A 13,379-nucleotide genomic window follows, 5' to 3' on the forward strand; every position below is an offset into this window, starting at 1 on the left:
GTTAAGATGCCAAGTGAATGTACCACCTTAGGTTACGAACAACTCTCTATTCACATATCAAAGCTGAAATTGGATATTGAAAGCCTATTTAATATCTACTTTCATCCTCTCTCACTTTCATATAGAGTTGATCAAGGCAAACAGGAACCCCTAAAATGGGAAGAAATGGCAGGGGAGAGATGGTTATGAAAATTGTAGTAAGGAATGTGAAATTGCTGAAGTAGGAAGGTTAAACACTCCAAATGCACTACCTCATATCCTCAACTTGTGAACAAAATATACTGAGTAAATTCTTAACCTCTACATTGACTACAGTGAATCATGATTATTCACTGTATGGGCTAAGTTAAGTTGTCAGTACTTAAGTTATTTAAGCTTCTAAGCTGATCAAAAATAATCACTCGGTCGTGTTAGTTCCTTGGACAATGGTATATGAGATTTAGGTGGTGAACACCCTGTGAACAGTGCTGAGCTACTGGAAATGGATAGTTTGAACTAAGGAGATTGGAGAACACAGGATGTGAAAAATCTCATAGTGAAAACAATAGGAATTGAGTGTTTATTTTATTGTGGTAAGAATAAAGTAATTTGAGATTATATGTATAGCTTGTATGGCCTCAAAGTACTGTGGTTACAAGTTTGCATGGCAGGCTGAATGCTGCTTGTGTTCCTTAACTTGACTTCTCTATCATCTTCATTACCACCATTTTTTTTTCACCATTATATGTTCACTCTTTCTATTTCTGTTTCAACAAATTACTGTACATTAGTTAGTTTTTCATCATACCAATTTTATTTCAGTTTTCTCAATAAAAGGGATCAAAATTGTACATTGTACCTCTTATAGACAATCATGTTCATTTATGTCTTCATGGACACCTGCTTTTTACACAGCTACTGAAGATTATACAATTATTCTACCAGTTATCTCAATAAAGTTATATTAACAGTTTCCTCACTTTGGATTTTTTATCCATTCAGTTCCCCTTATTAATGATGACAGTTATACCGCCAGTTTCCCTAAACTATATTTGCAAGAAGATCCGAGTCCTCTCATGGTTAACAGTTCTTCAATCATATCTGGTAGGAGGACTGTAGATGATTCCAATTTGAGTTGTGCTTTACTTGAGATACATTTACATCAGTTATCCTCATCCCAATAAGATGCAGCTTGGTGAAGTTAATTTATTCTGGACATGTAACCCAATTAATAAAACTGCAAAGAAATGGCCTTTTCTCAACATTGCTGTCCTTGATCTAAAGATGAAATTTCAGAGTAATTTTAAAGTTATGAAGATAATAAACTATACATATACTGTAGTTACATTATAGTATTGGCTTTTTGTTCTTAAACTTTATTTACCCTGTTTTTATGATTAAGGATCCATTCTCCTCTTTACAATTACCACATTATTAAGCTCTGTTCCTGTTCAAGAATATTAATTTATCTACAATTATGGCATCATTATGTCGAAAGGTATCCAGTGAAGTGGATGTTGTCTGGAGAATATAGATGTTTGTTACTTTGGTACTGTACTCTATTCAGTTTTATCTAATAGAGGAAAGAAATTAATTTTTTATATTGTGAGGCAGCTGCAATGGTTTTTGCCCTTCATCTGTGGCCATTTGGTGTTGTCATCGTCTATGTTGTGTGTGTGTGTTTTGTGGGCGTGTATGTTTTGAACTGAAACTTGTCAATACAGTACTGTATTGTACAACTACGGTAGTACATTCTGGTATGCGCTCTCTGCTCTGTCTTGGTTTGAGTCATGCTTCCTCAGGTAGGTTGTGTATGTGCTGTGTTCTCCTGGACCTGGACAAATAATGCAAGAGGTCTGCTCCTTGTGATATGTGAGGTTGAACTTGTACAAGAGAAGAAAGCCTTTTTGTGAGACTGGAGTGGGGAAGGCATAGGTCCACTCCAAGAAAAAGTTAAATTTTCTGGTACAGGTTCATGCTTGAGTGGTCTCCCTCACACAGGCATTCTTGGTTTCTGTATTTTGGTCACGCATGATCAAAGGGTTTTGATGCTGTATTATATGTAAAAAATTAAAATATCCTGTAAATAGTCCCAATACCTCATGCTAGTATTGCTTGATTTAAATAAATAACAACTTCCCATCACCTCTTCACATTTTCCTTTGCCTTGTTTCCTCTTTTTCGTCGTTGTCTTAATTTCCTTTGGGATTATTTTATAGCATTGAGTTATTTTTTCATATACTCTCTATTTCATATTTCATAAAATTATATAATTTTCATTTTTTTTTTTTTTTTTATATATATATCATCTTACCTCACTGTGGATGATCATGTCTTCACACTCTTCTTAATGATTTTTCTAAAACATGTTCCTCCATACTTCCAGTGTTACCTACCTTTTATTTTTCTCCAATGAGTACGGTTACTCATTCACTATCTACCAGTCTATCTTTTTCTTCTTTTTTCTTTTTCTTTTTTTTTCTAGTATTCATGATCCTGTACAATATTTCATTTTTCTACCCTGTCTGTATATCATTCTGTTGGTAACTTAATTGTTCAGGTCGTTATCAGACACATTACATAATGAAATACCTACTTCCTGATGTATCAAATGCTGTACATGTTTATGGGATGAAAAAACTTTCTCATTGTAACACCCATGATAAATTTACCTGAAGATCTGTCAGCATATTGAGACCATGGAAATATTTTATGCTTACGATGCTTACTTATTTTCATCGTACTGTATAATGTGTTTCCATTTTATGTTTCAAGTCATACATTGGTGGGGTGATATTTTTTTTTAATTACTGTCCACCAGATTAATTATCGTTCAATAAGTATTTTCCTTCACATGGATTAAAAATTGTTTGTGAATATAACTCGATACAAAATTCATGCCAAGCATAATTTTAAGAATGATGGTGTTCACCCCATTGGCTTGGCCACCTCCAACATCAAGTATTGTCAGATGTAATGTTCCTACTGTTGTACTGTATTTTATTTTCACCGCTGTACAGTATATGTTCTGTCACTCTTACACTCTCTTGCTGAAGAAAACATCTATCTCGAGTCAACCTTTTGTTAAGATGCTTCAGGGAGCCAAAATATAGGTAGGTTGGAGGGAGGCAGTGTTGGTAAGCTTCCCACATGAAGAAGAAAGAATATTTACACACACCACACAAGAACTCGAGACAAGTACAGCTTTTCACCAGACACCCGAGAAGATCTTGCGGGTTGCCATCGGGTAGTGCGAGAGGAGATACCCCGGGTCCTGAGACGGTGCCTCGTATCTATACTTCAAACGTCTTCCCACACTCCCCCATCCTTAGTATTATTCCTCTTCTTCGGTCTGATTATTTCTTCCTCCTATGTTATCTTAATAGTACAGTACAGGGTGAAGCATAAGTCACCTTACTGAGAACACATTGTACAGAATGGGGGGAAAAAAGAGGGGGACAGGGGTCAACACTGCATCAAAATAAATAAATAAAATAAATAAAACACTTGACCTTATGCCATTTTTTATTAGTAATATTGTATATGTAATGTTATCCCATTCTGTATAGTGTCCTGGAAAAAGTGACTTAAGCCACACCCTTTACAGTAAATCCTCCTTTCCTGCATTAGTAATTCTTCTTCTGATCATACTTGACAATTCTTCTCCCTCTTCCTTCTGTTGTGTCAGTTATACCTCTTCCTATCCTACGTTGCAAATGCTTCCTCTTGTCCTACCTACTCTATGTCCTCTCATCTTGTCTCTATTTCTTCGTCCTCCTTCCTTCACTTCAACTTGCCTCTCTTTAGTGTACTACTTAATGTTTATCTTGTAGGTATTCACTCTGCATCTTAGCCCTCTTGTTGTACTGTACAGTATAGTATCTCTTCTTTATACCTCTTCTCTCTATTGCTCTTGTCTTATATTTTATCACCCTGTCTCCCACTACCCTTGTAACCCAATCTTTGTGTTTCTGAACCTGTCTGCCACTTTTATCCTATTTGTATCAGACCCCCAAAAGTCTCTCGGTGTTCTTTGCCATACTTTTCTCTTATTCTTGTTCTGTCCTTTTAATATTTCTCCTCCACACCACTACAGGCTTTGACTTTTCAAAATATTAACTTTCAGTGTCTGTTTTTTTCCTGTTTATCTCTGTTTTGCTTTCATTGGGTTGAACAAGACACCACCTTCATGTCACACCATTCCACACACACACACACACACACACACTTATCACATCACACACCCTCCCCCATCCCACCTTTTCACCTATCTACTTCCGAATACTGTCACTTTTCAAGACTCACCTTTTAAGAATATTTTATTCTTATTGTTCAGTAGGCTGTCCACAACTAGTGAAAATAGTGTAGCATGTTTTCATTATATACAGTATATTATTCTATCATGCTGTAATTCTTCCCTTCACCGTTCATTATTCCACCTTCCACGTGTACAGTATAATTCCATTCGTACAGGTTTGTTTTTTCTCATTTGTCTTCACTATGTATTCTGTCAGTTTAGCTGCTTCACCCGTCTCTATGAAAACTAATGGTGACTGTTTGACGCACCGAGAACATTTTTTGCTCGGCTCACACTTCATGGTCACCCTTCTCCTTTTTCATTCAAAGACTGTACTATACTGTACTCTACTCTACTCATTCAGTTATGTGTGAATCACTCGGTTGTGAATAAAGTTAACCATGATTAATGTATTGTAAGCATTGTGTTCTTATCTGTGATCATGACAGAGTTAACCTTGATATGGCTCCCCTTCCACCAGCCCACACATCATGCCTCAGTCAGTGTCTCTCCAAACTTCATAGTGTATTATTACACTTTTCTATTTGTGACTGCATTTTTGTTCTGTTAAAAGATATACTGTACAGTATTATCCTGTCCCAGATTTCAGAATGTGATCTGAACAGTATGTTCAGGGTTCTGGTACTTCAAGTAAGAGGCATTGCAAGTGTACTTTACTGTAATAAAATAATACTGTGTGGTTGTGCAAGGTGGGAGGCCTGTCGAGGTTGATGGGCAGTAACGGCTGCATCACCCAGTCGTTTTGGGGTTATACCGAGTTAACTATGAAACTGTGTTATCCATGTTCATGGACCACCCTTCAGTCACGGATAACTGAGTGAGTACTGTATCTACAACATTGTATCACCACCTTTATTTATTTTTTATTTATTTATTTATTTATTTATTTATTTATTTATTTATTACAACTTATGTATACCTTTGTTATTCCTCCTCATTATGTTCACTTACCCAGTGCACTACCTGTAGCCAAACACCAACCTGGATCATCCAACCTTATCATTCATGTCCAAAGCGTAGATTTCCTCTCCTCATGGGGATACTCTCAAAGGCTGGGGGTCTTCAGTTTGTTGGTACATTTTACGTCATTATAGCACCTTCTCACACTCTGTATTCTTGTTTGTGTTGGTATTTTCTTGTATCTGTACCCTGTTTTATCTGGCTGTTTCATAGCTTTTCTCTGCTGCAGAGACTCCCCCTGGTCCCCTTTCCTGCCTGAGCTCTCTAGTGCCTGAGTGTTGCTCGTCACTAACCCAACAATTCCTCTCCCTCTTTCAGCAACCTGGCAAACTAAACCTTAAGGCCTATAGCAACGTGACTGATGCAATTGGCAAAATAAACCTCAAAGATGCGGGCCTCCTACACTCTAAACTAACCAAAGGGGGTTCCGTGCACGCACCCCTTGCCACCCCAGAGAACATGGACCTTGGCCCAGATTACGCCGCTGTGAGTACGCTCATTGTCCCGCTCCCCACTGCCCAGCCTACCCTTTTCTTACCTAGTATCTTCCCTCCCTCTCCCTCCCATTTTCCTCTTTGCTTATCTGTCTTAATATCTTCTTTTCTTCCTCTCTCTCATTTTATCTTACGCACTCTCCCTCACCCTCTGTGCCTTCTCCTAGTTTTATCCCTTTGTGTCTTATCCTTTACCTCCCCTTATTTTGTCGTCTTTATGTTGTATTAATTTTATTTTTTTTATTTTTTCCAGTCATCTTGTTGATAAAGCCTCGAGTTTTGTAAACCTGGTCAACAGTATTCTGCCTTATGGACCATTAATACGTATGTTTTTCCATATCACACATCACAACATCATCATCTTCCTCCTATACTTACCTGCCCCAGCTGCTGCAGCTGCACAGCTGAAGCTCAGTTAATGGTTTAGAGATGTTATTGAATTACTGCTTCTGCTGAAGTGCTGCTTCTACTTAGAGGCTGCTGCCGCTTAGCAGTTAGTTCCTTCTACTGAGGTGCTAGTGTTGCTGCTGAGTGTGTACTCTTGAGTTGATCGTGTTGACTTCTGCTACTGAGCTGCTGCTTCAGAGTTCTTCTTGCAGAGTTGCTGATACTGAGCTGCTGTTGCTGAGCTGCTGAATTGTTCTTACTGAGCTGTTGTTGTTAGGCTGTTATTCTCAGTTTTCTTACCGTGCTGCTGTTTCCGAGTTCTTGTTGTAGAGCTGCTGCTGAACTGCTGCTCATGAGCTTCTGCTTCTAAGTTGCTGATACTGCTGCAGTTGAGCTGATGTTGCACAGCTGTTAATGTTACTACTACTGTGCTGGTGTTGCTGTGTTCCAACTCCTGAGCTGTTACTGCCACCAAACTGTTGCTGAGCTGTTACGGCTGCAAAATTTATTATTACGGAGTTGCTGCTGCTACTGAGATATTGTTGTTGAACTGCTACTGCTTATCTGCTGGTGCTGAACTCTTGTTGCTGAGCTGTTGATATTGCTCTTGCTGAGTGGTTGTTACTTACCGTAAGTACTGTTGAGGAGCTGCTGTTTCTGCAGGTGAACTGTTGTTGCTGAGCTACTGCTGTTGCTGCTGAGTTGCTGCTGCTGTGCTGTTGTTGCTGAGCTGCTGTTATTGATCTGCTGTTGTTTGAGGATCTGGTAAACTGTTACTGCTGGTGATGAGCTGCTGTTACTACTACTGCTGCTGCTGCTGTTGTAGTTGAACTGTTGTCCTGAGTTGCTGCTGCTGTTGCTACCCTGACCTTTTGCTTCTGAGCTGCTGCTGCTGTTACTTCCCTGGGTTGCAACTATTTAGCCACTGCTGTTACTACTACTACTGCTGCTGAATTTTTTCCTGCTTTTGAGTGGTTGCTGATTAGTTGCAGCTGCTGAGGTTTTGCTTCTGAGTTGCTGCTACTTTTTGTAACTGGTGTTTTTGCTATTGAGTTATAGCTGCTGCAGAGTTGTTGCTACTGAGATGTTTTTCCTGCTGTATTGCCTGTTGGTGAGTTGATTCTACTGAGTATTTTGTGCTTCTGTGTTCCAACTACTCTACTGAGTTACTACTGCAAGGGACTATTGCTGAGTTGATGATGCAGAGTTTCTACAGTGTTTGCTCTTGGGTTAGTACTGTACTGCTACGTTGCTTATGTTGAGAAGCTTCCATTGAGTTACTGAGCTGCTGCCTTTCTCTTTTTCTCCACCTTGTCTTTGATCTCCTCCTCCTCCTCACCATTTCTCAACAATACACAGCTGTAGGTTCTGAATTGCCCTCATCTTTTTTTTTTACATACCTACAGTTTTTCCTATTGTTTTTCTTTTTGTAAACACTTCTGTGAAGATTTTTTGAGAATACTTGTATTTCTTAATTTTCATGCATTTATGTTTCATTTCTTAAGTTTTCAGCATAGGACCTAAATTTATTATCCTGGAAAGGATGACTTTTATCCATTTTCTCTACACAGAAATGTTGCTGTACAATTTTAATTCCTTCCAAGGGATTACTTCTTCTCTTCAACCTTACAATTATTATCAGCATCCTGTGAATAACAGACTAACAGATGGTACGTCAGCAGGTGAAAGATGCTGTTCCTGGCCTGTACAGCAGCTTCGAGGCAGGGGACTATGGATATTCCCGCGTGCAAGAGATACCCCAAGCTGCCAGTGCAAAGGCGAGGCGGCAGCGGAGGGAGAAGGGACGTCAAGGTTGGTTTTTAGAAGTGTGCTTTTGCGATCAGCTATTTGAGCCTATACAATTGTAATTCATTGTACAGTTGACAAAAAACATCCACTCTGAAGGACTTGTTCACTCGTAATGGCTGGTCGCAGACAGTAGACTCTGGTTAATGTTATCAATAGTCATTATTAGTTAATGTTATGAACCACTTGGTGTTGCCAGCTTTACATCATCAGGGCAGTAGCCAGGGGTGACCAATACAGGCTGTGGCTCACCCCAGGCCAATCCCCTCACTTTCAATGGGTTCATCATTTTGTTACGAGTTATTATTATTATTATTATTACTACTACTACTACTATTATTATTATTATTATTACCTTTTGTTGACTGTCATGGTTATTGTGTGTATGTTATTGTCACTTGAATTACAGTAAAATTATTGAATTATTTTATAATTGCATGGGCAGTGTTCCCTCTCATGTGTCTCCATCCATCCTGATCCAGTATAGACCCTCCCATGTAAGCTGTTGGGCCAGTTGCTTTAGATGCGGCCCTCTCACTTAGTCACTTTGGCCATGACCCTTCAGGCTATAAGGGGCTGGCCTCTTCAAGCTCCAATGACCCTCCACCAAATTCATTTATTCTGTCAAAAGTGTTAAAAACATATATAGTACTGTATATATTAAGAAAACCTCTAGAAAGTTGAGTGTGGCATTATGTGGAACTTGACGGTATTCCCTCATAATGGTGTTTCCTCTGGAGCCGAGTGACAGAAAATTAAGTAACATACCAAATGTGCCTTAGGTAAAGTCCCCTGGCTATGGCCCTGATCTCTGATGCTCAAAAAAATTGGCCAATCATTTACTTGGAATTCAAATTTTGGTATTAATATTAACTGGAGTCTTATCATAGCTCTATGGTGATGGGAAGGAAGCAAATACAGGGTAATCGTAATTTTCCTCGACCATTAAGATCAAGTTCATTTCCTCTTCGACTGATCTTAAGAATGACTAAAAGAGGGCAGATTTTTATTTTTATTTTTTTCTTAAGGCTATAAGTAGAAAATCAAGATAGCCACCTCATTTTATGTTGTACTGTGTATAATATATTGAAAAGCAGAGATAAATTACATAAGACAGTCTGCTGAAGTGTTCAATGTGATATTTATTTATTTATTTTTTCTATATTTTTGTTGTTGTTGGGTGAATCACAGCACATTAACAGGTATTCCAGAGTTTCAACATAATGTATAGCATCATGTCCTTTACTTCAGGCTGAGTTATGTTCAGATTTTTGGATCGTCTAAATCCTGTAAACTGGGTAGTGAAGGGGATGTGCCTCATGGTCGTTGTCACAAGGTTATTTAATGTTGGTAAAAAGTCCCGCCAAAACCTGTGCCTTTACACCTCGTATTTGATGAGACAAATGTCTCGGTTACAATAATTAAAAAATATGAGTTACAGTGAGTCAAAGCTCTAGGTTCCATCTTTGTAGTGGGAGAGGGAAGAAGACAATGTTGTTTAGTGGGTAAAAATCTTCCCATGGGTGAGGAACCTCTTGCATATTTGATGAGTGATTGTGGAATTTCAGGAGTGATTGATGTTCTTCACTGTTCTCGGTATTTTCAGCACTGATCTGTATCAGACATGAAAAATAACTTGCTCAGTGATTACAAGAACATGAATGTAAAAAATATAACTTTAATTATTTCTCCTCAAGTCTATAACTGTATAGATTTTAGCTGAGGTATATATGGATGTAAAATTTTAAGCTTTCAGTGTACTGTATAGAAAATGTTAGATTGAGGATAGTAGAAATAAGTTATGCAGTAGTAAAGGAGTTAAAAGGCATTATTAAGACATAGGATGAAACTATGAAGTACTATGCTGCTGTGCTGCATATGATGGCACTTTATTAGATTATATATACTAGAGGGGGTATTTTATAAGGGATGGTTAGCTGTGGTAAGATTAGGTCAGCTTAGGTTAAAGATATGGGTAAGAAATATTACAGTGGTTGATAAATGAAATGATTACTTATGAAGAATGAAAGTGGTATGAAAGTTTAAATTAAATTTGTCTTGCAAAATGAGCCAAAAATAAATGGATTAACTGTATTTTCGTGTGAGACTTCATGTGTGATCTTGTACAAGCACAAATAAGGATAACTCTCATATTTCAGTTGTGACTGACATCAAACACTATAGTCTCTGTGTTTTCCCTACAGACACAAATGTAAAGTTCCATTCTGTTTACACTCATGAGATTTCATTTGGTAGAAAAACAGAAGGAAATGGTTGAACAAGTGCTGTTTCTTTGTGTTGCTGATACTGTACACATTGTATTATCCAGAGCTCTTGTAATGCCTACACTAAAGTGCCAATTTGTGAAGAGAGGTACAGCGCATGTCCATATTCGGTGTGTGTGTGTGCAGCTCTCTGTTTTGCAGTAAAGTTCTCATGAATAATTTTGTCAACAGCAGAATATAAATTACAGTTATTACACAAGTATGTTGCACATTTCCAAATACTGTATACAGTGCAGCATAATTGTAACTTTCAGGCACAATGTATATTTATGCAATGTGTATGTACAGTACTGTAATGTTAAATATAACTGGATGATGATAACACACTGCTCATTGGGGGATTTAAGGATAAAAACAGCCAGGTTTTTGGTCTTTTCATCATATATTTGTACAGTATTATTCAGTAAAAAGAACAGGGTATGACAGCAGAATCTGACTCAGACTTGTAGACTGTTAGACCAGTATTGATGCTTAAAACACTTAGACATTTTTGCCTGATGATGTGATTGAATTTTAACATTAAATATTTTAAACATCCATTGGCAGAACAGGTTAATTTTTTTCAGATTTTAGTTTTAAGAGTATAGGGAAATCATTGATTTTTAGGAACCAAGACATATCTAAACATTTTTAATTATTTAAATGATTTTTGATGTTGAAATTTGTTTATTACCAAATATGGTGTAACATCGGTATTAAGTGTTTTTCAATCTTCAAGAAAGGTGAATAAGCTGTTCATTCCCCGGAAAGTTATTGCTTACACTTCTTTAAAAAAGAGCAAACTAGTATAACCTTATAAAAATCTCTGATGAGGATGTGCTAAGCCACATGATGGGTTTAATGCCCATAAAAGGTTACAGTGTTTACTTAATGAAAAGAAATTATTATTTACTGACCAGAAAGTAATATAATCCTGCAAAATTACTTCACTGTACTGCACTGTACATTATGAAGTTCAGAGTTTTCCATATAGGGCTGGTGAAAGGAGATCCCACTTTTTTATACTATACAAATTATATTTGCAATTTTTTTCCTTCTGTTTTTACTCACAGAAAATTGAGCCTTTTGATATACTGTATATATATATATATATATATATATATATATATATATATATATATATATATATATATATATATATATATATATATATATATATATATATATATATATATATATATATATATATACTGTATATAATAATTTTTCAAATAATCTGACATGTGTCAAAGACCTTCCTTCAGTAAGAGTATGAGGTAAGAGACAAGTATAGAGGGTGTATAGGAAATCACAAAGTATAATAGAAAGTTATAAGTGAGCACCTGAGTACCTGAAACCTGTACTCCACAGCTGACAATGCTGCTTCCAAGATTCCTCACTTGTGGCACCATTTTGGAAGCTTCTTCAGTAGGTATTGAGACCAGGCTTGATGATGGTATCTTGATGCTTGACAATTAGTAGTGATAAAGTAAGGTGATTAGTTAATTTTAAAGTAATGGCATATCAGCGCTAACGTTCAGTACGTCACTGTTGTAGCGTACTCGGACTCAGACTCTGAATGGAGCTCCCTTGAGCGGCGCCGTAGTACCGATTCCTACAAAGTCAACCGCAAAGCCGTACCCAAGAGGATGAAAAAGAAGCGTCTCCCGATACCCGTAGCTGCCCCCCGTGTGCCCCCCCTACCCTCCTTCTATGTTGCCGAGGGAGGACCTGGCACTCGCTATTCGGATGAGAGGCTATTGCTCGACCCCTATGAGAAAGGTACCAGAGGTAGCACTGTGTCCAACTATACTCTACCTCCTCCTCCCTTTTGTGGCAAAACAGCAACTATTTAGACCCCTAGAACATACTTCTTAGTCTTGGCTTATGGAAATACAATTATTATTATTTTCATTAGCATTATGTCTAAGGGTCTTATTGCTGGTATTTGTCACTTACGGCTGAGTTTTTGCGCTAGATATGACAGCAGTTGTGTTTGAGAACGATAAGTAATGGTAGAGTATATTTAAGGTACATCTTTGAATGGTTTAAAAGATTTAGAACCTCATATTTAATGTAAAATAACAACCATGTAAATATTTAGCTCAAAAACAGGCCATATGTTTATGCAGTTGTGGTGTAGCTATGAAAGAAGTTTCCTCGCTTTCTGCACTTCTTGCATGCTGTTTTCTACCTGCTTGTAGTGTCTGTGTCTTGAACATACCATTTTTGTTGCTCACTAATGAATCCTTGGGCTTCAACAAGTGTTGTCAGGTGAGTCAGACCTTTTTGTTTGCATATAACAAAAAAGTTTTATATGAGGCTTGAAAGGATTTATTGGGAAACAAGTTTGGACAATGTTCACTGCTTATACTTAACCCAGAAATGTATATATTTGCTAGTTAATATGTATATAATTGTAGATTTACCTAATACTTGCTACATCTTCAAAACCCTCGGTATACATGGCCAGTCTGTGAAATTATAACTTTGTTTCTATGAACCTTCTTTAATTAATTATAAATATTTGTTGTGTTGGGAACGGTAACTAAGAAAATAAAGTTGGGTAACAAGTCGGCCATTTTACAAGAAGTTTGTATTCATGTAATGTTGAAATTATAGAAAATTGCATCAATGGAAGTTACTTGGGTATAAGCACTGAGCACATATGAGACCAGTCACACTTGAATACTTTGGTGTTTGATGTTCATGGTGGACAACATCCCTAGGTATTCCTACCATCCTTCACTAACCCATTGTGGTGTGTATGTGTATCTGACCAAGCCGCCTCTCTGTGAACGATCCAAGGAGTCGGGTGTTTTGATATTAATGTCAAGTTTGCATGAAGAGTGGTCTATGTGGTCTTCATACTTGCTGACTGTGCATGACAAAGACAGTTAGCATATTTGCATGATAAGAAAATATTGTAATTATCTGATATGAATATGCCAAGTCCCCCTTCCCTCTGTGAATCAGTATATTGTTTATTAATGGTTTAATAATTATTTTTTCTCATGTAGGTATTGTTGAGATGAAAAATCATTAATATGAAATTATGTAATATTGACATTCCAGTAATGAATGTCCAGTGTTACTTTTATAAGGAGAATGACATAGTTATATGGCAAAGTCAGCCTTCAGTACACTAACATTAAACCTTGTGACAGAAAA

General features: G+C 37.3%; 1 protein-coding gene across 1 annotated transcript in view; it reads left to right on the forward strand.

Annotated features, from left to right (window-relative positions):
- LOC121855504 (rho GTPase-activating protein 190-like) overlaps window positions 1-13,379 on the forward strand; it is a gene marked incomplete at its 5' end in the record, with an annotated part of 106,380 nt that overhangs the window by 75,209 nt on the left and 17,792 nt on the right. Inside the window, 3 exons of the mRNA XM_042350479.1 lie at window positions 5,576-5,743; window positions 7,818-7,950; window positions 11,766-11,990. Of these exons, the coding sequence (XP_042206413.1) occupies window positions 5,576-5,743; window positions 7,818-7,950; window positions 11,766-11,990 (526 nt within the window). The remainder of the gene's footprint in view (window positions 1-5,575; window positions 5,744-7,817; window positions 7,951-11,765; window positions 11,991-13,379) is intronic.

The sequence above is a fragment of the Homarus americanus genome, unplaced genomic scaffold (genome assembly GCF_018991925.1).
Source record: "Homarus americanus isolate GMGI-L3 unplaced genomic scaffold, GMGI_Hamer_2.0 scaffold48406, whole genome shotgun sequence".
NCBI lineage: Eukaryota > Metazoa > Arthropoda > Malacostraca > Decapoda > Nephropidae > Homarus > Homarus americanus.